We start from the raw sequence: 26,057 nt of genomic DNA on the forward strand, positions 1-26,057 counted from the left end.
ACAAATAAAAAAAGCTCAAGAAAAATAAAGTAAAAAAAGTGTGCTTTGATCTGTATTCAGACACCATCAGTTCTTTCTCTGGGGTTACAGAGAGCGTTTTTCATCATAAGTCCTTCCTAGTTGTCTTGGATGGTTATATTGCTGAGAATAGCCACGTCATTCACAGCATAGTATGTTTCACTTTGCATCAGCTCACGCAAGTGAGAGATGTCCCTTTCCCAGATACTTGGGATCTCGGCTCCGGGTCATGCCCTCTCACCACATCTGGGCCAGTAAAGACAAGAGTCACCAGAGCAAACCTCATTGTCTCCCTCTCTGTTCTGATCCTTGAGCCGTCAGAAAATTGGAAAGAGCCGAGAGAGTTCATCTGCCTGTACCATCTTTCTTCTGTCTTGGCTGCCAGGGCCAGGTGGCTTGAGCAGTCAGATGACCAGGACGCAGCCTTTCCCATTCTTGGACAGCTCGGACTCTTAGGGCTTCTTTGGGTGGAGCCAGAATTGGCTTCCCTTCAGTCCCAGGTCTGCCCTGACCTTGTCTGGAACAAGTCGAATCCCCTTTCTCCATCGCGGTCCTTCAGATGTCTGATGTCCGTTTTACTCGCTTCCTGCTAGACTAAAAGCCATTCTTCCAGCTCGTCCCGACTGTAGGATCCTAGATCTGGATGTGGAAGGGACCTGGCAGGCCTCTAGTCCAACTCCTGATTTTGGGACCTGCCCAAGGCCATTCAGGTGGTAATCATCAGAAGCACGACTTGAACCCAGGTTTTGTGCTGTGGTTTCCAGTCTCTTCAACAGCTTCTTGATGTGCATCAGCCTATCAGTGTCCCTTTTAAAACGGGGTCCTCACAGCTGCTGAGCGCTCTCAGGCAGGCATCTTCTGCCTGGCACAGCCACTAGGGAGCCAAGCCAGGTCAGCCCACCTCAGAGAAGGAAACCGAAGTGCTCCCCCAGGATGTGGGGCTCTCTCCCTCCAGACCTCTCGTGCTGGGCGCTCTTCTTCCTAACAAAACCCAAGATTCAGTGGAGGTTTTCGGCTGCCTCATGTTAAGCTTGTGGTTAATTAAAACCCCTGCTACTTTTATAAATGAGCTCTCATTGGGATTCATACCCTCCAGTGTGTACGAGGACAGTTGATTTTGTTTCCCCTAAGGAGGAGACTTCACATTTCTCTCTGTTTGGGCCATCATGTCAGTCTCTGTCTTTTGGGATCTCAAGTCTGTTGTCCAGTGGAATGGCTCTCCCTCCTGGTCTTGTGTTAGCCACACATTTGAGATGCATAACGTTTATGGATTTTGAACAAGGTTTTTTATAAAAATATCAGAACAGGGCTAAGAACTAGAGACCTCACCCCAAGGTGACCTTGATCTGTTATTAGGTCCAAATGCATAGACGTTGAGTTCTGCATTCTTCCAGTGCAGGTCAGCTTGTCTACAGGTTTAGCTTGAGCCTCAGTTTCCTCATCTATAAAATGGCCATAATACCTGTAATACCTCCTTCTTTCACAAAGCCTATTATAGGTGAGGCTCAAGTGAGAAAATGTGTGAATGGAGTAATTCAGACTTTGTTGAGATGCTCTGTCATGTGCCTGGCTAAAAATCTGGACACATCTAGTTGGCAGCACTGCTCTGATTGACCAGATCAGTAACCTTGTCAATAACCAGGGAACTTGCTCTTGGTGAGGTAGAGTCTCGGGGCCCTGGACTTGGGGACATGGGATCGCAGAATGTTAGAATGAGAAAGGACCTTGGAGATTGTCTGCTTCCAGCTGGAGCAATTCTCAGAAAAGAAATGCAGCTTACCCCAGGCCCCATCACTGGTGGGGTGGCTAACCAGGCCCCTCACAGCTGCACCAGGCTGCTCTCCTGGTCTACGTTGGACATACCCTACTTCAGAGGCATCACAGTCTGGTATAGCCCTGCATTGTGCCCCCTGGAACCACTGTTCTGTTGTTAACGAACTGCCCTTCATGTTAGAGCTAGGCCTTCCCTCCAGAAATCGCTTTGTATGGATTTTGTATTTTGTAGATAAATATGCATGAGACATCCCTCTTCCCCAGCTTCCTCTTCACACATGCCTTTTCCAGGAGAGTTGATCAACGGTCAGGATCTTGGCCTGGAGGAGACCTTAGAATGAATACCCTTGTATGTCCCTGATGTCATTCGCTTGTGATATTCAGTGAACATTTATGAAACATCTGCCATGTTCAGCCCACTATTAGGGCCTAAGATGGAACCTGAAATAAAAGCAGTGGTCCAGTCTGGATAGTGGGAGATAGATAGGTCATGGATCCCTGGCTGTAGAGCTGGCAGGCATTGGCCAAGACAGTGTGCTCTGCCCCCAGTAGTCCCATTTTGGTCCATCTACAGGCATTTATCGCACTTGTGTTCTCCTCCAGGCATTGGGCAAAGGCTCTGAGTGTGACTACAAAGCCCCCAGTAGTCCCATTTTGGTCCATCTACAGGCATTTATCGCACTTGTGTTCTCCTCCAGGCATTGGGCAAAGGCTCTGAGTGTGACTACAAAGTATTGAAAAACACCTTGCCCTTTAGGAGCTTACATAGGAGGTAGCTGAGACCCAGGAAGGTGGAGAGACACTAGTAGGTGTCAAAAGTGTGATGTGAATCCAGCTCCTTGGCCTTTGGAACCACTGCTCTTCCCACTGTTCTGCATTGACTTCCTCGGTAACTGTTGGCCTTGGAGAGGACAGTTTGAGCAAATGGCAGTAATGGATAATTCCAGCTGAGTGAGTAAGTTACGAGTTATTCATTTAAGAAGTTTGCTAGCAACTGTTGGTGGAGTTGTGAAATGATCCAACCATTCTGGAGAGCAATTTGGAACTCTGCCCAAAGGGCTATAAATGTGCATGCCCTTTGACCCAGCAATAGCACTTCTAGGACTGTGTCCCAAAGAGATCATACAAATGTGAAAAGACCCACCTGTACAAAAATATTGATAGCAGCTCTTTTTGTGGTGGCAAAGAATTGGAAATGGAGAGGATGCCCATCAGTTGGGGAATGGCTGAGCAAGTTGTGGTATATGAATGTAATGGAATACTATCGTGCTATAAGAAATGATGAGCAGGCTGACTTCAGAAAAACCTGGAAAGACTTGTATGGACTGATGTTGAGTGAAATGAGCAGAACCAGGAGAACGTTGTTCACAGTAACAGCCATGTTGTGTGATGACTAACGTTGATAGACTCAGCCCTTCTCAGCAATGCAAGGATCTAAGACATCTCCAAAGGTCTCATAATGGAAAATGCTCTCTCCATGCCCAGAGAAAGAACTATGGAGTCTGAATGCAGATGGAAGTATACTATTTGCTATTTTTTTTCTTCTGTTGTGTTTTGTTTTCTCTTTCTTGTGTTTCCTCCTATTGGTTCTAATTCTTCCTTACAACATCACTGATGTGAAAATATATTTAATAGGAATGTATATGTAGAGCCTATATCAGATTGAGTGCCATCTTGGGGAGGAAGGTAGAGAAATTTTTTTTTTTAGGCAATTGGGGTTAAGTGACTTGCCTAGGGTCACACAGCCTAGTAAGTGTCAGGTGTTTGGTCCAAGGCCGGATTTGAACTCAGGTCCTCCTGACTTCAGGGCCGGTGCCCTGGGAGAAAAATTTGAAACTTAAAATCTTGGGGAACTGATTGTTAATAAATCAAAATAAATTAATTTTTAAAAAAAGTTTGCTAGCAAAAAGGAGGAGAGCTTTTCTTAAAAGGATCAGGGGTAAGGATCAGCCTGAGCTTGTTTGTAAGCAGTGAGGAAGGAGCCAATGAAGAGAGAAATGGAAGAGACAAAAATGAAGGAAGGAATGCCTGCTGGCCCTTGCAGGAGGCCCAGGGCACCTGGTGAGGACCGTCGGTGGTGAGCTTTCCCTCAGAAGTGGGGAGAGAGAGTGCCTCTGGAGAGGCGATGCCACCTGTCCTTCTCGTAGGGACAGCGTGCAGAGTGAGGAAGATAACAACCTACGAAGAGCTCACTAAGAACCATCACTGCGACTGTCAGAGCGTGACGTTTGTATTACAGGTGTTGGCACTTGCGTCAGTTAACTTCTGCGCTGGTTTCCCAGTCTGCTTTGGATCGAAGGCTCTCACATGGCCCGGCTGGTTCTGGCGCTTTGAAGAGCAAGGAGCATTTTAAACATTTTACTTGTTTTTGGAATATTCCTCTTCTAGAGTGGTGGTCTTGACCTGTACTATTGCCATTCCTTGTATCTGTTGTATTTTGTGATAGGCCATGTTTATATGTGAGCCCTGAGCTTTATAGAGATAGTATCCGTTGCTGATGAGTGCCTCCTCTGAGAATAGCCATCTCTGCAGAACGCAGGCCTACACCCAAGTATACTGCCCCTTCCTGGTTGCCTTTGGCAGTGAATAGGCAGAGCCCAGGGGACCCAAGTTCAAAGCCCACTTGGAGTGACCTTGTAAGTCATTTAACACCCCAGATTCCAGATGGGTAAAATGAAGGGATTGGAATAGCTCCTGTATGTTATATAAGAAGAAAATAAAAGATTTAATCTGTTTCCTTGGGGTGACCTCTGCAGCGAATGTGGAGTGCTAGACTTGGAAGTAGAAAGACATGGGTTCAAATCCCATTTCTGATCCTGTGGCTGCAGTCAAACCACTTAATCCTCTGAGCCTCATCTCTAAAGTTGGGAATAAAAATAATTCATAGAGCACAGTTCTCGTGAAGTTCACGGGATATAAGGGTCTTTGTAAGTCAGCGTCCAGCCAAGTGCCTGATGCCTAGTGGGGCCTTGATAAATCCTCGTTGGATTGGATAGTTTTGTATTTTGGTTCATCTGCTTGTGTGTCAGATGCCTCTATCAGACTGTAAGCTCCACGAAGAGCTGTGTTTTATTTTGACTTTGTTTCTCCTCTTTTAGCCCTCTTTTGGCCACAGTGGTTTTGTATGTCATACGTTTGGTATGAATCAATATTGGTCGAACTTAATACAATTGACTCAGATTGACATGAGACCCAAGGAAATGACATGCGTTTTGACCCTTTTAATCTGTGTTGGAATGTATCTTGAGGACCAAGGGATCCTTAAACTGTAATTATCAGCATCTTTGGTTTCCCATTCTTTCAAGTCATACCTGGTAACATCTCTGACCTATCCTTTTCCCAGGGCTTGAAGGAATCAAAAACGATATGGTTAAGGATGCCCTCCTCCTCTCTGCCTAACAGACAGTGAATTTCAAGGGGGGGCGACAGGGGTGTCTCACGACGTAGTTTTCATGCATCAGTACACGCAGGCTAGTAGTGTTCATATTGAGGATCCTGTTAAAAGGGAAATGTCTGCTGCTTTGTTTCCAGTTCTCTGCTGGCAAGGCAGATAGATGCTACAGGAGGATTTAGCCCATAGGTGCCATCTTCAGTCCCCTCCTCTCCTCAGTATCCACCAGCATCTTAGCTTTAGGGCAGGACAAGGACCGAGAGGCAACAGATAAGTCAGTATTGGCTTGGTTTTCCTTCTAGAGAATTGGACCAAATTCATTAGTGGCAGGAAAACCATTCCTTAGTAACATGTGCACTAGGTCTTGTTTTCTCCTTCCCTTCAAGGTATTTTGTATTCGATGAAGTTTTTCTTCTTTCTAGTGTCACAGTCCCATGTAGAATTCCCTTTGAAAGTTATGATGAAAAATTGGTTTGGGGAAAGTGGACCTGTTCAGATCATTGGACCCCAAGGTGCTGTGGGGTTTGATTAGTGTTTCTTTGTCCTTGTTTTCAGCCGATATCTACAAGAGGAAAGCAAGACCAAAAGAAACAGAGAGCTGGATCCTTCAGAGTGGACTCTGGAAAGCGTGAAGGCCTATGTGAGTGACCGGCCGTGCACTGGAAAGGCCCCTTTGGGTGGCCAGAGCTCTCCAGCCTCCCCTGGTTTTCTTATCTGTGAACTGGGGAGAGTAGTGCTTCCATAGGCTTGCAGTGAGGGAAGTACTTTGTACTATGCAAAGAGTTGGTGGCTTGGTTATTAAGAGCAGCACCTGACTGGGATTGTCTCTTCTCTTTGATTCCCCAGAGTGCTTTGGGCATAGGAAGGGTTGAACAAGTGCTTTGACATTGCTTCCTTTCTTCTCTAGTCACGTGAATGGACTCTGTTGACACAGTATACTTTTCTACTTGTGCCAGCTCTTGATTATTCATAGGAGAATTAACCAAGCCCATTTGCTTCTTTATTTCCTTTTGGAGGTCCATTTTAACTTCCTTATGGTCCTCTTCAGTAAGTTGAAGGAAAGATGACCAGCTGATTTGAGTAGCAGCTGTCTCCTTTTGAGCATGAGAAGTTTCCCTGAGGCAGGAGGCTGAATCTTCTGAGTGCAGACATACTGTATGTGGATTGCATGTCCTTGTTCCTTTTCCTGGCCCCCATGCCCACAGCTCAGCATGAGTTAACTGTAATGTTTCATGTTCTACCTCTTGCTTTAACAGATTTGACCATGATGCAATGTCTAGTGACCACGTCGTACCTCTGCTGAGTGATAACAGGCCCAAACCCCAGCCCCTTTGGGATACGTCAGGACTATAGAATGAGACAGAACCTATATATAATGATCCTACACTTTTGAGTTGGCAAATTGGAAAATGAAGCTTTGAGATTATCTGCTCTTCCTAGGAGAGTGGGCCTGGGAAGGACATATTAGAATGAATAATATTCTCAGGGAGTCATAGAGGGTGAACACTGGAAAGGGGCTTTAGATGGGGAGCAAGTAGGGGGAGGGAAGGAATGCTAGCTTTGGAGTCAGAAGAGCTGAGTTGGAATTTGCGAGTATGTTTGGCCACAGCTGAGTGGCTTCCCTGGGTAGTGAACCTCTGGCCTTTGATTCATTAGCATCATGATACTTTGAACACTGTTGAGTTCCAATGTCACCTTCTGATAGGTTGAAGCCAGTTGAGCATAATTAGTTAAAGCTTAGCAAGAATCATCTCTTGTCCCCCTTTATATCTGGCTCTTAATGAAGCCTGTTTCCCTGGTTAGGGGAGGATGGTTCAGACCTCTCCACTCTTGAGTTATCCTATTGTGACTTGGGGGTTTCTATTTAAACCACATTGGACCTCATTCAGACTGTCAGTGTGGCTGATGTATCCTTGACTACCATCCCTATTTTCTAGTGCTGTTCTAAAGCTAGATTGAGGGGAATATTCCTCAGCCTCTGAAAAGGGTCTCTAATAAATACTACTCAGATGTAATCCTTACCTGATTATATTGCATATCCACACTGCTGAATGAAAAGGTGCTTTTTTATTTGGATAATGTTGTTTTATCCTTTTTCTCTGTTTTTAGGAGATTCCTCAGCAAACGAATGGAAGTGATTGTGGAATGTTTACTTGTAAATATGCAGATTATCTCTCTCAGGACAAGCCCATCACCTTTACACAGGTTTGTGAAGTCTCTGGCCTTTCTCCACTTGGTTGCTATTCACTTCTGTGTCCTATGTCCTCATCAGTATAGATATTGGTCACTGGATCTGTCGCTTCTCAGGTTTTTCTGGGGCTTGGTCACCAGCAGAAAGAATTCATAAAGCCCAGATACACGCAAGGGAGCACTTCTTTCTTACTGTTGTTCATTTTTAAAAATAAGTTTTTATTAATGTTTTCTGTTTTTTACATCACCATAGTATCCCCTGTATCCTTCCCTCTCCCCAAGAGCTATCCCATAGGATAAGTAGTATTTTTTAAAGAGAGGATTAAAAAAAAATCATTGCTGTTCATGCTTAACCTGAGAAAAGGCATGTGGGTAAGCACATATGACGGCTGGGAAAAATTTCTGCTGGGCCTGAGAATTCTGAGAATTGGGTAACAAGCCCAGAATCCTGCCAGAAGTTCACTCTTCTTTCTCTTTTAATTTGCTTAGGACTTAGAACTGGGAGGGACCTTAGAAACCATTTCATTCAGCCCCCTCATTTTACAGATTAGGAGACTGAGGCAGAGAGGCAATTATGGCCTTGAAGTAAAGATAAGCTTCCTCACAGAGCAAAAGGGAAATGGGTTGCCCTTGGCGGTAGTGGCCTCCCCCTTCCTGGACAACCGCTTGTCAGGTATGAGGTAGAGAGAGAGAGGATTATTGTCTGTGGTCTCCATTCTCTTTGACCTCTTCAGGTCCTGGGATTCTCAGGCCCAGACAGAAAGGACTTTCCCAGAAGCCTCCAGGTGGCAAGAGCTGGCATTTAAGCTCCCCTCTTCTGACACTCAGTCCAGTCCTCTTTCCTCTGCTCAGTGGAGTCTTGAAGCACTTTGTGTATGTGAAGGGGACCTTGGGATACAATGCCCACACTTGTAACAGGTCCAGTTGACGTTGGGCTTAATGGCATTCTGCCAGTCAGCACTGTGGATTTTTAGATGTGGTGACTCTCAGTCCAGTCACGTTTTGGATTGGCAGGAACACCTCACTCCCCAGCTTTTCCAGATAACCAAAAGCTTCATCTTCTCCATGCCTGGGGAGTTGATGTAGGAGTAACAGGTAGGATTTCGTGGAAGGGAAGAGGTTAGCACTGGATAATGCAATTTTCTTAGAATGATTTCCAGAGTGGCAGAGAGGACCCAGGTGTCTTATCGGTGAAGTTACAGTGGTTTTCCCCACTTGCGTGAGATCCTGTGTAACGTCTTGGGTGATTCCTTGCAGAATCAGATGCCTCACTTCCGGAAGAGGATGGTGTGGGAAATCCTTCATCAGCAGCTGCTCTGAGAGCCCCCCTCTTGTTCCCTGCAGCTGCTCGGGACGCTCCCCGATGGTTCCATTGGCCTCATGCCTCATGAGCATCGCTTCTGCTGCTTTGCAGGTACTGAGCTGCAGGGCCTGCATGGAGGCATGTGGAGCCTCGGCCTGGGGGCACAGAAGACTGAGCTCCCGCCTGTAACTCTGTGCCCTCTCGCAGAATCCTCTGCTGGGCGGTCCCTATGAAAACAAACACTAACTTCATGTGTGGTTAAAGGACATTTTTTTTCTTCAAGAATGTAGGAAATGCAGGGTTTACTCTGTGTGTATGTGTCTATGTGTGTGTATATATCTATATATAGAGTGTGTGTGTGCGTGTGTTAATTTGTGTTCAAGAACTGGGCAGAGGCCGTGCCTGCCCCTTCGAATGAAACTCTAGATTTACTTCTATGAATATTTATTTCTGAAAGGACTATTCATTGAGCCACTCCTTCTAGCTGGGTCCTGGGCTAAAAACCTTAGGAGAGGGGAGGGGTGGAAGTTTTAACTTCTACAACAATGGCTGCTACCTTGGAGCTGGAGGGAGCTCTCTGAGGGAAGACCGACAGAGGCAGACAGGTAGACAGACAGACAGACAGACGGATGGATGGATGTGCTTGGGTTCCAGCCTCTGCCTTGGCCCGAACCCTGGGGACTTGTGGGCCGGCAGGCAGAGAGGCGGGTCACCCCCACTAGAGCCAAGTGTGATTGCAGTTGCTTCATCTGACTGTCCATCCCATCCCATCCCAGAACTCCTGCCTGCATAGTCACTCCCTTTCAGAACACTGGCTTGATTTTATTAGGGAGACTTTGTTTCCCTTTTCTGGAAAGGAAGAGACTTGGCTTAGCTCCTGTAACTGGATTTGTAATTACTGTGAACCCAAGATTGCCACTGCTGTCTTCTTCCAGCTGACTGGGGGAAAGTCCCCAGGTTATAGGAGGTGGCAAGAATTGTTTATTTCAAGAGAGACTATCCGAGGTAAAGCTATTTTTCTCAAAGTTTCTTTTTTCTATATAAAACTAAAGTTAAGTTTTGTACTTATTTGGATTTTTTTTTCCTGAGCTGAAATCTGTGAAAGAAGCCTAACAAGGCTGAGGTTGTTGCTGAATAATCTATTTTACATATGAAAGTTTGTATTTAACTTGTTTTTTTAAACTTAAAAGCATCCAGATGTGCTGCTTCTACTTTCTGAAGATTTGAAGGAATATTTATTGGTATAAGGAAAGATCCAATCCCATTTTGCAGTCTCTAGTGCCTGGTATGTGTCTTTCCCCATGTAATAAAAGGTTGTCTGGCCAACAGCCCTGGTAAATCTATGCCGAAAAGGGTTTTTTTGGTTTTGTTTTGGTTTTGTTTTGTTTTTTTAAATTTCCAGCACAGCTTGCTTTGGTGTCTGGAGATAGATCGGTGCCCAGCGTGACGGGATGATGGGCTCAGCCGCCTCTCACGGTGGGCACGGGCTGGCTGTGGCCTCTCTTCCCTGTGCAGACGGATGCACAGAGCTCCGAGGAGGGAAGAGAGGCCCTTAGCTGGCGCCCTCTCGGTCCACACGCGGACTGGTCGGAGCGTGTTTTCTGGGTCTCCCGTTTCTCTAGGCACAGATTGGGTACGTTTCCAAGATTCAGTTGTTCTTAAGCGTTGGGCCTGTCAGACTCATTAGCTCCAGGTCTCAATGACTCAAACCTTTTTAGACCCATTCTAACTACAGATGGGCTTTTAAAATTTCTTTCTCCTAAATACATTTTTAAATGCTAAATTTTATTGATGCTATTTGTTCTATCACAGCTATTTCTGGAAACAGCCCCCCACCCCACCCCCGAAGAATGCAAACAGCTAAGCAAAGCCAGCTCTGTGCCTGCGTCGGCTAGTGTAGATACCGGGGTGTACCTGTGTCCCCTTCCCCCACCCCCCGAAAGGGCCGCTCCCTGGAACAGAATGGAGCGCAGAGCTGGGCACGGCGACTCAGCCTCGGACTTTGTACTCCCTCGCTAATTATCTTGTTGTAGCTGTGTTTGTTGTCTGGTTTCTGCTTATTTTGTGATGTCTCAGTTCACAATGAATTCTTCAACATTCACCATTTCTCGTGCTGTAAGTTTCTGTTTGTTGAACTGTTTCCTGCCGGTTGGCGCACATTTTGTTTCCAGTTTTTTGCTACCAAAAAAGTGTTGCTGTGAGACTTTTGGTGAGTGATGGGCCTTTTTGACTGTTGTTGACCTACGGGGATCTCAGTGCTGGCATCCCACAGTCAGCAAGTATGAGGAGTCTAGTGACTCAGCTCCTAGAATTCCAGATGATTTCCCAGAAACACTGGACCAGTTCACAGTGTGCCTATCTCCCGAGAGCTCCCAACGTCAATGATTTCTGGGTTTCGTCATCTCTGATAATTTGCTGGGCTGGAGATGAGGCTTTGACAGTTGTTTTGTTTTGCGTTTCTTGTATTGGTGGTTTGGTGTAGTTTCTCTTAAGATTTTCCTGGTCCTGTGGGTTTTTTAATTCTCTTAACCATCCCCAGGTTCCCCAAAAGATTTATTGATGCCCTTTGCACACATGCGACCAGCCTCCTTTGTAACAAAGGGTTTATTGTAGACAGCATGTGTACCACTCCACACCCATAGGCCCCCCACTTCTTGGGGGGGGCAGTTCTCATTTCTGTGGTCAAGCTTGATCATTGCATTTACACAGTGTTCATTTAAGTTTAATGTTCTTCCTATTTATGTTGTCATAGGAATTAATTCTGCTTACTTTCTTCTTCATCAGTTCGTAGAAACCTTTCCCTGTTTCTCTCAGTGTCTATATTTGCCTTTTCTTATGATGCAGTGATATTCCATTGCATTTATGCATCACAGTTTAGCCATTTCCCAACAGATGCCTAGCCCTTCATTTCCCATTCCCTGCCATCACAGAACATGCTGCTGTGAGACTCTTCCTTTTGTCTTTGAGTTCCTTGGGGTAGTTGCCTCCTGTTGAGACCTGTAAGATCTCCAGGTCAAGGGTGTGCACATTTTAGTCACTTTTTCCCCCATGTAGTTCCAGATTGTTTTCCTTAATGGTTGGACCAATTCATATACCCACTAGCTTCTGAAGGGAGACTGTTGATACTGTTGGGAGGGTCCCTTTCTCCTGCCCCAGGAGACCCTGCCTCTCCCCTCACCTTTGCTAGCTTTGGTTCCCAGGGCCCTAACCTGCCTTTCTCCAATGTGCACTTCTGCCCCTTTACCTCAGAGCCCCTCTCTCCCCTCTCTGTAGGGAACCAGGCATGTCAGAGAGATAGACGGTCATTGGTGGAGGAGAGATTGTCATTGGGACAGCAGAGAGATAGTTGGAAAAGAGAGTCTACTTCAGTTTAAATAGAGGCCCCCGTTTGTACTGTCCCTCCTGCCCAAGTGAAATCATAGGTGAAATCTAGCCAAACCAGACTGAAGTCTGAAAGCAGCTTTTGTGAGCTGGTCCAGGAACCTTGCCTCCCCTCACAGCATCATCCCAATGGGAGAACATGCTCTGACTGCCCAGGGAGCTCTTGGGAAACAAGCCAGCTGTCGTTTGTGGGCACTGGCCCCCCTTATTCTTCACCTGAGAATCCTACGAGGAAAGGAATGGTGGGTTCGGGGCCTTTGAGTAGCATTGTTATCACTGCATTGTACAGTGTGAGATGTAAATCCAAATACAGGAACAAATTTGAAGGACCAGAGAAGCATTTGGGCAATAGCAGGAACTTCTATTTTAAAACCTCTTTGTTTTCAGATCACCTTCATTTCCTAATGTTCATTTCCCTTCCCTGTCCCCCAGCCATCCTGTAAAACTAAGAATAAAGCTAGAGGAGGGGGAGCCCAGAAGAATGTGTCCTCATAGTAAGGAGGCTGGTGGGAGATGCACATGAAGAGCTGGGAAGGGCTGCTGTGCCTTTTCCCTTGGTAAAGCTTTTTCCCCATCACTTAAATTAGTTTCACACAACACTGATTTTCAGCAGCCAGTCTTGACTGCTCTGCAGAACTTTTACTAGCAAATGCTGTTTTAAAACCTGTAGGCTTAAAAATGCCCTCAGTTTTATCCCTGGCTCTTTACCTGCCTCTGACCCCGTCTGTCTGAACCATCAGGTTCCTCCTCTGTAAACGTCGCTCGTCACTCCTACCTCACAGGGTTGTTGTGAGGCTAATGGGATATTCTGCTGCCTTTCACATGCAATGAAATGTTGGTGTGGGTAGACCCCGGGTAAATTTCTAGGGGACCTTGCACAAGAGTCACACCCAGTGTGGACCAGTGGAGATCGGGATTGGTGGAAGGCTCTCTATTGAATGTCAATGGCATTGTCACTGTTTCTTTGGGGAGCATGGAGGTACAGTGGAAATACGGGCAGGGCTGCAGTCAGGACCTGCATTCAAATCCCTGCTTCGCCACTTACTCTTTCAATGACCTGATTGAACTTCTCCAAGGCCCCATGTCCTCCTGTGTATGATGGAGAGATTGGACCAGACAGCCCCGGGAGTTCTTCCGGCTCCCGCTCCAACTTCTGTGGTCTGATTTCAGCTTGGGGTCACAGTGCAGAGGGCTGGACCAGGCTGGTGCCTTGTGCTTGCCTCACAGGGCTGCCGTGGGTATTAAATGAGAGAATGTGTGTCCCTAATTATCTGCCAGGAGCCATATCTGTGCTCATGGCCTTCCCATTAGTCTATCTGCAGCCTGTCTCCACCAGCCATAAGAAATAAGAGAGGGAGGCTGTCCTCACTTCTTGCCCTCCATGGTCATCCAGTAACCATTTTCAGCAGATTGCCCCCACGCCCTCCACCTGTGAATCCGTGGCCTCATTGGCTCTCCACGGGTCCACTCTGCTGCTTTGCTTTTGCTCCTCCCTTGCTGCCTGGCATCCCTTTCTTCCTCTCAGAATCAGGCCCCCTTCTCTTCTCTTACACCACCACCGCTCTGGTGCAAACCCTTATCACCTCCTGCCTATGCTGTCGATGGTGGGTCTGCCCGCCCATCCCCACTCAAATCTAGCCTTCGTTCTGCTGTCAAAGTGATTTTCATGAAGTTCAAGGCTGATCAGGTCACCCCCACCTGCTTATAAATCTCAGTGGCTCCATGTTCTTTTTGGCCTTTTTCCTCCTCCCCTGCCGGTCTTCTTACCCCTTTTTCCCCTACACAGATTGTTGAGTCCAGTGACACTGGCCTCTTGGGGGTTCCGTAAACAAGACCCTCCATATCTTGGCCCTGGGCATTTTCTCTGGCCGTCCCCCCGGCCTGGAATGCTCTTCCCCTTCCCCTCTGACTGCTGACCTCTCTGGCTTCCTTTAAGTCCCAGCTGAAATCTCACCTACAGGAAGCCTTCCCTAATTGCTCTTAATTCTAGTGCCTTCTCCGTTTTCTTTTTATAAACTTATATAAAAGTATATAACTTTTTATACATCTTTGTTTGCATGTTGTCTCCTCCATTAAGATGTAAGCTTCTTGAGGGCAGAGTAGTCTTTTGCTACTTTTTATATCCCTGGTGCTTAGCACAGAACCTGGCACATAGTAAGTAAGCGCTTATTAAAAAAGTTGGTTGACCTGCTCCTTTTCTCAGTGAAGTAGCTGTTTCTACTTTATTCCACCCCCTTGCTCCTTCTTTTCCCCTTATAGAGTGATTTGGCTCACCCTCACTTGACCCCTTGCATCTTCTCAGGGATTTGGTTGGATCATTCCACCTCTAAACTTCAGTCTCTTTCTCTCTAAGGGGCTCCTCCTGCTTACATGTTCATGTCTCTCCCACCCTAAGGAGGTAGAAAATCCATCCCGAACCCTTCCTGTGACCCTTGTATCCTTTTGCAGCTGTTACATACTCTCTTTAGAAAAATCGTTTTCAACTGTATTTGTGGCTTCTACTTCCTCACTGCAAATTTCCCAACCTCTTGCAATCTTCTTTTCTCCCCTGAAACTTTTTTCCACAGTCACCAATTACCCAATGCAGGGTTCTCAGTCTCCCTGCCGCACATTTTCTTACAGCATTTGTAACTCAACAGCCCCTTCACCGTTTTTTTCCTCGCTCACTTTGACTCCTTAGCCACAACGCCCAGAGACCATTCCTTGGAGGACTTAATCCACCCAGCCTTGAGGGAAGGAACAAGCATCAGTCCTTATCACTCAGCTCCCACATGGTTCCTCTCCCCATCCCTGTGACTGCCTGGGTCCCAGCACCTCTCCTCCAAGCTCCTTGAGAGCAGAGACTTTCTTGTGCATTGGAAATGTGTGACTAGGGGTGGGTATTTTTCACTCATCCATTTCCTTCCAGATTTGCCTTCCCTCCCCAGCTTCCAACTTCAGTCGTCTTCTGACTCTTCCCTCCTTACCTTTCCCAGCCGCACCCAAGCAGGTATGAAATGGAGGCATCTTTGACCCCTCCTGTTCTACCCTCCCAGGGCCACTACTGCTCTACACTCCTGTGAGTCTCGACAAGTCTTTCTGCCTCCAGTCTCCACTTTCCTACATAGCTTCACACAGTTCCAAGTCTTCCTAATGCACATCATCCTGCCTTTAGATCCTTCACATGTCCTCTAGGATAGAACACTACATCCTTAGCCTGACACTTACCATGTCCCACGTTGTCTGGCTCCAGTCTTACCTCTCTAGCTTAGTTTTGCTGTCTCCCTTCTCCCACACAGCCTGCACCCACCTCCTCCTTTGCTCCTACTTGTGCTGATAAATGGAACTAGAGGAAGTCATAGAACCATGCTGATTGGGTCCACTCTAAGGTGATGTTTCAACTGGGCCCTCACTACAGCAAGGCAGTTCTACTGTTCTCTTATCCCACTCACCACAAAGTCGTTCCAAACCTTTTCTTCTCTCAGCTCTTTCATGACACTTTCCCCAGCCTCTCTGTTGACCTCCCCTCCTACTTTGCCAACAGGATTGTAGCCATTCCTTGAGAGGGAATTCTTAATCCCTTCTTATGATATTTCCTCCCCACTTGCCCCTGTCCCAGATGATGTGGCCTTCCCATTTACTTAAGCTCTTGGTCCCATTCCTCACCCCCTACCATCTTATCCTGGCCCTAATCTTCAGTCTGTCTGTCCTTCCCTAGCACCTAAAACGTGCCTGAGACATGCCTAAGAGCTAGTGAGGAGAACCCTCACTAGCTCTTTACTCTGCCTGCCAGCTGTTTTTGAGACATCTTCTCTTTTTGGAGAACCTGCCGACAATCAGTGGCCCTGCTCAGTCTCCTCACCTTTTTTCCAAGCTCTTTGCAGTCTGGTTTCCTGCCTCTTCAGTCACCAGTGACCAGCCTTAATTGCTAAATTTCCCAGCCTCTTCTGAGGCCTCCTGCTTCCTGACCTCTTCTGCAGCCTTTGACATTGTTGGCCATTTCCTCCTGCATAAAAAGCTCCCTGGGTTTTGGTGGGTGACTCCTCCTGTCTTTTGGTTCTCTTCCTTCCTGACCTCTGTCATTCTTGCTGATCTTCATGCAGGTCCTGCTCACTAACTGTGGCACTATCCTGGGCCTTCACCCTTTTCTCTGTAGTCTCTCATCAGCTCCCATGTCCAGCATCACCACCTGCCCCCTAGACAGGATGATGCACGTCCCAAAGGCTCCCCCCTCTCCTACTACTTGTTGACACCTTTGTCCTTCACCCACACGCTCACAGCCCGTTACCCCACGTGTCTCTTCAGTTGTCAAACCTTGGAGCTGCTTTCTTCATAGCATCTCCTTACTTGGACACCAGCCTAAGTCGGGCCCTTTTTGCTTCTCACCTCTATTATTGCAGTAGCCTTCCAGTTGTCCTGCCTCAAGCTCCTCTCCATCTCAGCTGTCAAGGTGATTTTCCTAAAGCCTAAGTTTGACCATGTCACCCCCTGCTCAGTAAACTGAGACTCCCTATTATTCATTCCATTAGTCACATCGCACTCTCTGTGATCTCATGGACTGTCTGTCCAAGGCTTTTCTTGGCTAAGATAATGGAGGAATTTGCCATTTTCTTCTCCTAGAAAGTGTCTGAGGCTGGATTTGAACTCAGGTCTGTCTGACTCCGGGCCCAGTGCTCTATCCACTGAGCCACCAGCTGCCTCCCCATTACCTCCAAGATCGGATACGATGTTGTCTGTTTCACAGCCTGCCCCTTCCTACTTTTCCCTGTGCTCCTCCATGCGCTCTACAATCCAGACATACTGGCCTGTTTGCTGCTCCTTTCACAAGAACCTCCTCTCCTGGACTCTGTGCCTTTTGTTCCCCGTGTCTGGCATTGTTTGAGATTCCACTGGAGCAACCCCCGTGCCAGGAGCCTGGTCCTCCCAGCTGCTGGTGGTGTCCCCTCTAAGGCTGGTTCTCATGACCATCTGCTCTGTATTGTATTTTGTATGTATTGGTTATTTTTGTATGTCTTCCCCGTTAGAATGTAAGCTCCTTGAGGGCAAGGACTGTTTGGTTTTTCTTTCTTTCACCAGCACCTCATGCGAGTGCCTGGCACATAGTAAGCACTTAATAAATAAATGACTGTTGACTAACTGGTCTGTTTCTTGCTTCAACCAAACGGCGCCATCTCCCACGCCTGCTGGAATCCTTTGCAAGGCTGCTTCCCCAGCAGTTCACTACTGGGTCATACTGAACTCTGTGTCATGATCAGATGCTACAGAACAGTCCCCGTGGACAGACCACCTATGGGATCCCAACAGACCTGAGATCCAGTGTGGGTATTATTCCCTCCTGTCGGGTGTGTGTAGTTCACTCCCACTTTCCCATCAGCCTCCCTGCTGCACGGCTGCTCTGGCTCCACTCCCAGTTTGGAAACATCCAAACAACTCTTGTCATTTTTCCTAGCTCTCCTCAGAGTCTGCACTAGAGGGGTGGCAGTGTCATTCAAAAGATGTTGCGCAAGTGAAATCGACTGGCCTTGGCAACAGATGTCTGAGAGGCGGCTGGAGATGTGAGAATGGAGGTCAGCAGAGATGCTGGGGCAGGACAGGTAGATGTGACAGCCATCAGCACGGAGATGGTCATTAAATGGGGACTGAGGAAGACCAAGTGAGAGTGGATGACAGTCCTGCTTTGCATGTGTCTATTGTCACAGCTAAAGCACTGCTCCTGGGAGAAAGAAAGAACCTGTGTTCTACGCTCCCGAGTACCACAGACCACCAGTGTGCTTTCCACACAACACATCTTCAGCTATTTGCTGTTGAATGAAACCTCAGACTCAAGATACACTTGGTGCTGGGTGTCAATCCTAAAAGTCAACGTTATTTCGTTCTATCATGTCCCTTCCTCCCCATCCCACACCCACAGCTCTGCCTCCCAAGGTTCCCTGTGACCTCCATCCTGAGTTCCTCATCCCCACAGATCCTCTGGGAAGTATCCCTTGGCTGAAGCCAGGCTGAAAATAAACGAGATCACGACTAAGTCGGCTCTTGTTAGCTGGATATATTTCTTTTTTTTTTTGCCTTTTTTTTTTGTTATTTTTTTTGTGTGTTTTTTGTTTTTTCACAGAACACTGTTTGCAGTAGAGGAAACTGGCATTGCAGTCTGTTGGCACATCGGCAATTTCACATAGACCAGTAACATGTTCATCCTTTAGCGCACAAAACCCTAATGGCACGTACTCTATTAACACACTCAGGACATTGCTAAGCCTTTCTTTCCCTGGTTTTTTCTTTTAATCATTTTTTTTTCAATAAACATTTTCAAGGTCTGCCCTAAAGAAGGCCATCAGCTGTCAGCCAGCCTAGGACAGCTGAGAATGGTTGGCGCACACCTGGATGTCACCTCCTAGATGGCATCTATTTTTTTTTTCCAACTTGATTTTATTAAAAAAATAAAAAAAAATGCTCCAACTCTCAGTTTACAAGGCATACAAAATCTCTAAAAGGGAAACACAAGATCAAGGTGCTGAGGTACAAAAACACCTGAGGTAGTTTTTTTTGTTTGTTTTTTGTTTTTTCCTTTAAATTTTTTTTTGTTCATTTTTGTTTTTTCAATTTGCAATTTCTATGTTGTGGGCCAACAACCTCTGGTAATTTTCTTTTTTTGTTTTTTCCCCACTTGTTTTTGATTTGTTTGTAAGAAAGAAAATTACTTCCCCACAAATTGGTGGCTATGTCCTAAATAAACAGATGTAAAAAAGACAAAAGTTGTTTTTTTCTGAGTGGGATTATTTTTTCTTTCCTTTTTGAAGATTGCTGGAATGAGTACCATTGAGACTGTTTCCTTTCCTATTCAATCACCTAAATAGAAGTTGTGGCTGTTTGATTTTTTTTCTGTGATGTGTTACTCTGAGCACTGCTTTGCCTGGGGGTGTGGAGAGAGAAGGAGAGAAGGAAGAGAGACTGAAGGGAGAGGGGAGGAGGACAAGAAAAACTGGAGCAGAGAGGGGGAGGAAAAGACACAATTATATGGCTGTATGCAAAACCAGTTTAGAACCTGTGAAGCAAAAAAAAAAAGGAAAGGATATGTGAGCTGTATACAGATGAAGGGAGACAAGAGATTCCTCTTCTCAAAGACGGTATCCCTTCTGTTGGCACACACAGCTGATGCCCAACTGCACGGTGCTGTTAGTACCTTCCTAAGCCCCCTCCCTCCCCCTCCCCCTCCTCAATTTTTGTGCCAGCGTTTCTAAAGCTGCTTCTACCCCTTTAGCTCTCCCAGCGGGTGACTTTAAACTCTAGAAGAGCCTGCTTTCTCTTCCAAAGGAAATAAAAAAATTAATAATTTGTTTTTAAATTGGAGTTAGTCGAGTTACCGATATATATCAGTTCTACAATATAGTAATGCTGTAGGCATGGCCTGGTACGCCTGGGTAGCACATATGATAGAACTTCTTGACCCCTTGTACATGTACATACATGTGTGTACAGAACCAATTTTGTGTTTCTTCCAAAAACTGGGTGAGAATTGAGCTTTGTTTTGAACACGTCCACCTATGTTAGTCCAACTTAAGGGATAGAGTCATGGGAGTTAGACTGCACGGGGAATGGGAGTATTGTCATCGGGGAAGCCTGCAGAAACCCTGGGGCCAGGTGGGCCAGGTCCCTGCTTGGTATGTGTTTGCATATGTATGTATGTATGTATGTATGTATGTATGTATGTGTGTGTGTGTGTGCGTGTGTGTGCGTGTGTACGCGTGCAGGGCAAAGGGGATGCTCAGGCACACCTGGTCCAGCATCTGGATGATCACATGCTCCTGATCCCACCTTCTCCCCGGGGCCACCTAGCCGTGGGATGCAAGCGTTCTCAAGGTTTCTGCAGAGTCCCAGCCTTGGGCAGCCTCCTTATTTTTCTCAGGAGGGTCTTTGGTTTGCTCCCCGATCTGTCTGTCTGTGTTTGGTCTTGTTTTGTCCGGCATGGGAAGGGCTACATTCATCTGTGGTGGTTTTGCTGGCCTGTACCCGAGGCAGCCTCTCACTTGGTTCGCTGCTGCTGCTGCTGCGGCGCTCCCTGAGGATGCTTCTGCTCCTGCTGCTTCACCTGCTGGACAATCTCCCTGATCTTGCGCTGGGCCGTCTGCAGCCAGGGAGAGACACACACAGAGAGAGAGAGAGAGAGAGAGACACACACACACAGAGGGGCAGGGACCAAGGCAGGGGAAGGAGATACACCCATGGAGAGGTGGACAGAGGAGAGAGAGGGAGCAGACCAGACGGGTGGGCAGAAGGACAGAGACAGAGATGGGGAGAGATACAGAGGGATGGGCAGAGAGAGAAGGAAGAAGAAAAAGGAGGCAGAAGTGATGGACGGAGGAGAAAAGAAATGGGAGTGACAGAACAGAAAAGGAGAAAAGGAACAAGACAAAAGGGAGAGGTTAACAGAAGATAGGGGCAGGGGAAGGAAGTCAAGAAAGGGCGTATGATAGGAAGGGAGAGGCAGAGATAGGAGAGATCAGGGAGGGAGAGAGAGAAGGGACCACAAAGGAAGAGGGAGTTGTAAAGGAGGGAAGGCAGGAGGTGGAGGCGGGGTAAAGAGAGAGGAAGACACAGAGACACAGGGAGAAAGAGAAACAGAAAGGGAGAGGGGAACCAGACTTTGAGTCCATATGTAGCTGGAGCCCCAACAGTAGCACCTGGGACTCCCTCGAGATGAGCTGGCAGCTAAGCTGAGAGAGGGATGGGGATCGGGGGTGGGGGCACCCCGGGCAGGCTCAAGGCATTGACCTAGGCACCAACAGAAAGGACAAACCAAGCCCACTCCCCAGCCTGCCACAAGTCCTCTTCTTTGGACCTTCTAGATAGCAAATCAATGAGTGCGGAGGCCCAGGGCAAAGCGCAGGGCCAAGCAGCAGCTGGGGAATGCCCAGTGCCCGCAGGGAGCTCAGGGCTGCTCCCTTAAGCTGGGCCAGGCACAATACCAGGACAGAACGGATGAATGAGGGCTGCGGTCATTCCACACCCCAGTTTGGGTGTGTGTTCCCAAAGCTGCTCCCACCCAGGCTTTCAGGAGACGCAGAGAACCAGCAAAGGAGCTGAGTTTCCCGGGGGCCCCAGCATCCTAGATCAGGTGTTAAGAGGGCTCTCATTGTGTAAGAGGAGAAACTGAGGTTCCAATGAGAAGGACTTTGGCAAGGCCATACAAATATTAAGTAGCAGAGGCACAAGAGAAGAGGAGCCAGAAGGGAGCTCAGAGCACTTCTTCCCATCTCCACACACACCGAGGCCACCTCTGACTGCCTGCCCAGTGGGGTCTGGGAGAGCTGGGGGGTCAGCAGCTCCCTCGGACACCTACAGGGAGCTAAGACCAAGTGAGGTCAGAGGAAGATGGAGTCGAATGGTGTCTAAAGCAGGAAGTGACCTCAGGCTCCCTCCTTTTACAGATGGAGAAACTGAGGCCGAGAGATGTTAAGACCTGCCTGCAGTCACAGGTAATCACACAGCCAGGCTCAATGGCCGAGCATTCATTTAAGCACCTACTTCCCAAAGAAGAGAAAACAGGATTTCTCCTGGCTGGTGGCTCACTGGGCGACTGCTTTCCGTGGCCTAGGGGCCTGATCAGAGCACCTCAGTTTGGGCATCTGGGAGGGGCCTCAGAGTCCTCTAGTCTACCACAGATGAAGAAACTGAGATCCGCGAGGCTGTGAGCAGGAGAGGAACGGGAGTGGGGACAGGGGGTGACTTCCCAAGGACCACCAAGGTGTCAAGCAGGATGTGAACCAAGGTCTTCTGACTCCAAATTCAGCAACCTGAGTCTGCCCTTGCCCGAGTAGAAGAGACCTAGGCTTCCAAGCAGCAGCGCAGGCTGGGCAGAGGAAAGTTGAGTACAGCCTTTTGTACAGAGCTTCTAACATGCATGGGCTTGAACCACTGAATTCACTAAGATATCTTTTTTTTCTCCTTGCCTGATCTCCCCGTGGAGCCTGACAGGTACACAAGGTGGGAGCTCCCATGAGATGCACAGTGAGGGATGTTGAGGAGGCCAGGGGAGTTCTGCCCCGGGCACTGCCTTGCCAGGGACAAAGGAAAAACAAGACCAGCGGGAAACCCTCATAAATCACTCAATCAAATGTATAAAGAACATCTATCGGGTGTGGGCAGTGCGTCTGGGGAATCTGGAAGCAAGAGGCCTCCAGGTCCCACTGACCACCATGATTAGATCCCTCAAAGCTTGGCCAGAAGGTTAAAGGGATGGAGGAAACCAAACCACAGGTACCTGACTGGCAAAGAAGTGGCCAATGATCTTGACAATCACTTCTTCATTCTCATCGGGCGTCTGATCCCGGGGCACGATGACTTCTGCACTAGTTAAGTTTTGCAATTCATTCACCTGTGTGAGATGGGGAGGAGAGGGTAGAGAGGGAACAGGAAGTAAAAAAAAAAGTGTTTAATTAGAAGAGAGCTGGAGTTGTATTTCTGGTAGAGACAGTGGTTGGAGGGATGAGAGTGGAAAGGCAAGGAGGCAGCAGCGAGTGTTACAGGGAGCTGACAGGCAAAGAGAGGCACTGATCTCCTCTTCCCACCAGCCCATCCTTCACCACACGGTGGCTAAGAAGTAGCCATGTTGATTTCAGACCTGCAACAGTTGGAAGGGGCCAGAGAGACTGAATGCAACTTCTTCATTTTACAGAACAGCACCGTGAGGCTTCGAGGTGAAGAGACTTATCCAAGGTCATACAGCTAGTAGCAGAGCCAGGAATAAAAATCTGTATCTTCCCTCTGAGAGTTCTGGAGGTTTTGTTTGTTTTTTGTTTCTTTCTTTTCTTTTTCTTTTTTTTTTTTTGCAAATAAATCATGCTACTTCCTTGAAGGATCTGGCTAGGTGCCAAGGAGAAGAGACAGCACTCTGGATGACAGCCCTGAAGTGGCGGGGTAGAAGCCTCGCCTCTCAGTCAGACTTCACTTTTAGCTGCCTCTGACAGTGGCCCAACCTCATGCCGGAACCCTTATGGCCCTGACAGGTCAGAGAGGTAAAGCTGTCTCTGTCCATCTTCGAGGTGACCCCACGTATTATGAGTTATCCCCGTCTATGAGTTTATGATCCAAGTCATCTCCCTTCTCCGCACCTTAGGTTCCTCTTCTGTAAGACACAAGGAGTGAACAAGAGGCCCTCTCTAGCTCTAAACCCATGACCCTACGAGCCCCTGAAATGTTTCTTTCCGGACGTCCATTCTGCTGCTCCCACTCTCCTGGTCGCCACTACAATTCATCCAGAGAGTGCCACAGGTACAAGACAGACCCGTTACGGTGTGATGCTGACATTTCCTGCCTCAGACAGTGTTCAAGTGTGGGACAGAACGTGGTGGCCACAGGTCTTGGCATCCCCTCCATGCCCCTGGGCTAGAGGAAAAAGGGGAGCCCCCTGCCAGGCCAAACTGGAGAAATCAACTGAAAATCTGAGAGGCTCCTTTTTTTTTCTTTTTAGGCAGTTGGGGTTGAGTGACTTGCCCGGGGTCACACAGCTATAGTTATTAAGTGTCAAGTGTTTGGTCTGAGTCCAGATCTGAACTCAGGTCCTCCTGACTTCAGGACTGGTGCTTTATCCACTGCGCCACCTAGCTGCCCCAGAGACACTCCTTCTGATCCCCCAGACTCGAAAGAAACCTTGGGGGCGCCCTCACCTCCTCCATCTCCTCCCTCCTCATCCGCTCTGCTGCCGATCCTGTCATTTCTCCCTTCGTAACACTTCTCAAACACGTCTGTCCTCTGACTTTGCTCCCACCCTAGTGCAGCCCTCATCACCTTAGCGCCAGACTGCTGCAATCCCTGCTGGGGAAGGTGGGGGGCTCCTGCCTGCTTGAAGTCCCTCCCCTCTCCAATCCATCCTTCATTCAGCCACCAAAGTGAGCTAGGTCCAACCACGCCTCTCTTGCTCAGGATTGCTGGCTGCATTTCAGCTGCCTCAGTTTCCACAGGGCAGAAATGGGCTAACCCCTGGAGTCCCCCAGTTCTTTCCAGGAGCCGTGGGCAGCTGAGGAGTAACAGGACCAAACATGGGGAGGGAGGGAAGGCCCCAGGATAGGGTCACAGCCAAGGGAGACTCACCGTTTTGCCACCTTTTCCAATCACACGGCCAGCGGCCGAGGAGGGCACTCGAATGTGAGCCTTAAGCTTCACTTCTTCTTTGGGGTTAAAGAAATTCTCCTCCTTCAGTTTCCCGAAGATCCGCCCCTGGGCCTGAGAAAGGGAGTGCCAAGAAGATACAGTTAGTCCAGCCCCCTGCTGCTCAGCTAGCAGGAGGGGATCAGTGATGGGACCCGGGGCAGGAGGAGGACCTGGACAGCTTCCCAGAGAGGCCCCAAGCCTCTCGACAGCGTCTGCGCCTTCTCCATCTGAGCTCCACGTTCCCCAGGGCAGCGTCCCCCACCAGACAGACAATTCTCAATCCTGACAGGCTACACTCTGGCCCTAGAGCCTGGCACAGGGGCACGGATGTGGCGGGGTCAAGGCACTGACCTTGAACTGGGCTTCAGGTGGTCCGGTGATGACGACCATCCTCTCACTGACATCCGGGCCTTCAGCAGGAGCAATCTGGAAATGCACGGCAAGGGACAACAGGTTAATTGATCCATAAGCATTTATTAAGTGCTTACTGTGTGCCAAGTACAGAAAACAAAATCATCTCTCACTCACAAGGAGCTCACGTTCTCACGGGGAAACAAGCACACATAGAAAGGACACGCAGACGTAAGCAGAGGAGTCAAATGCAAGGTACTTGGGGGAGGGTGGGTGGCACCAGCAGCTGAGGACCTGGGAAAAGGTTCATGTGGAGGACGGCGCCTGGGTGGTGTCAGAAAGGAAGAGAAGGACTCTTGGCAGGGAGGGAAGGCATTCCAGGCCTGGACGCAGCCAGCCCGGAGCACCCGTGCCTTCTGGCCATGCCTCTCTTCTCTAAACTCCTTCTTTGGGAAACGCACACCTTCCTGCCTGTCCCGTTCAAACCTCTTCTTTCCCACCAGAAATAACCACCCAATTTAAAGACTGCGTTCAACAAACATTTACTTTTTCATTAAAGAATGGCATTCACATTGCTATGGAATAGATTTAATGTTATTTTTAAGTGAATATTTTTTAAAAACTAAATTGCTCACAGAGTAAATAATGATTACAACCCACATAAACAGAAGCTCTTCGGGGGCCTTAGCAATTTTTAGCCCTTAGACCAAGCAATTTGAGAACTGCTGGCCTCGAGCTGTGAGCTTATCCCACAGCTCCCCTCCCCTCCCCTCCCCAGCCTCCATGCCCTTGCTTGGAGGAGATGGGGCAACACTGCACTTCACTGGCCATTGCTATTATTAGATGAGAGAGGAGGAGCTAAGCCTTTCCTGATCGGAGAGTGGGGAGTGATGGCCACCGTGAGGAAGCCAAGAATGGGATGGAGAGGATTTCCTATTTCAGGAGACTCTGCATTACGGCATCCCCACAGGCCTCCTCACACCTCCTGCCCCTTTGTTCTGGAGGTTTCTCTCTCTCTCTCTCTCTGAAGGTTAGAGCTTCCTTTCTTCTCACTCCAGTTATTCTCTCTTTCTTTATCTATATGCATACTGAATTCCCTCCTCTAGGAGAACCACTCACTCACTCGGCTATCGAGCACCTACTATGTGCCACGCAGGCTTCTGGAGAAGAGACTGGTTTCTGCACTGTCACGGCCTGCATCTAGAGCTTAGGATAATGCCTGGCTCACAGGAGGCACTCGATAAATGCCTCCAGAGTGCCTGACCTCTGGGGGTGGAGGGAATGACTGTACCCCACCCTATGCCAATGAAATCATGGATCTGGGGGAAGAAAAAAATCTCACATTTCACCTTCCCTCCTGCACCCCCAAGAAGCCCAGACCGTGGCAGCTAAAAGCAGCCCCAAAGCCCTGTGGCTAGGAGCAAAGAGATGGGGCTGAAACTGCACCCACCATTTTAAGATCCCGAATCAGCATTAACTCACATCCTTGTCTTGAGGAGAGGGGGAAAGTCAAGGCAGTGACGC

At 48.1% G+C, this 26,057-nt stretch overlaps 2 protein-coding genes across 7 annotated transcripts in view; one reads left to right on the forward strand and one right to left on the reverse strand.

Moving 5' to 3' along the window:
• The window catches only part of SENP2 (SUMO specific peptidase 2), a 46,571-nt gene extending 29,400 nt beyond the window's left edge, over positions 1 to 17,171 (forward strand). The window contains exons 15-17 of one of the 2 annotated variants that reach the window (XM_021005623.2): positions 5,738 to 5,822; positions 7,292 to 7,387; positions 8,630 to 17,171. In XM_021005623.2, coding sequence (XP_020861282.1) covers positions 5,738 to 5,822; positions 7,292 to 7,387; positions 8,630 to 8,692 — 244 coding nt within the window. In that variant the 3' untranslated portion in view covers positions 8,693 to 17,171. Of the gene's footprint in view, positions 1 to 5,737; positions 5,823 to 6,438; positions 7,388 to 8,629 lie in introns of those variants that run through there. The other variant, XM_021005624.2, reaches the window with a different exon arrangement.
• An 895-nt stretch (positions 17,172 to 18,066) lies between these two features.
• The window catches only part of IGF2BP2 (insulin like growth factor 2 mRNA binding protein 2), a 147,700-nt gene continuing 139,709 nt past the window's right edge, over positions 18,067 to 26,057 (reverse strand). For 3 of the 5 annotated variants that reach the window (XM_021005650.2, XM_021005649.2, XM_021005651.2), the window contains 4 exons: positions 24,534 to 24,608; positions 24,123 to 24,254; positions 22,294 to 22,407; positions 18,067 to 20,157 (listed from right to left, as the gene is read on the reverse strand). In XM_021005650.2, coding sequence (XP_020861309.1) covers positions 20,056 to 20,157; positions 22,294 to 22,407; positions 24,123 to 24,254; positions 24,534 to 24,608 — 423 coding nt within the window. In that variant the 3' untranslated portion in view covers positions 18,067 to 20,055. The other 2 variants (XR_002328062.2, XM_078154690.1) reach the window with 2 other exon arrangements.

The sequence above is a fragment of the Phascolarctos cinereus genome, unplaced genomic scaffold (genome assembly GCF_003287225.1).
Source record: "Phascolarctos cinereus isolate Bilbo 61053 unplaced genomic scaffold, phaCin_HiC Scaffold_5;HRSCAF=322, whole genome shotgun sequence".
NCBI classification, from domain to species: Eukaryota; Metazoa; Chordata; class Mammalia; order Diprotodontia; family Phascolarctidae; genus Phascolarctos; species Phascolarctos cinereus.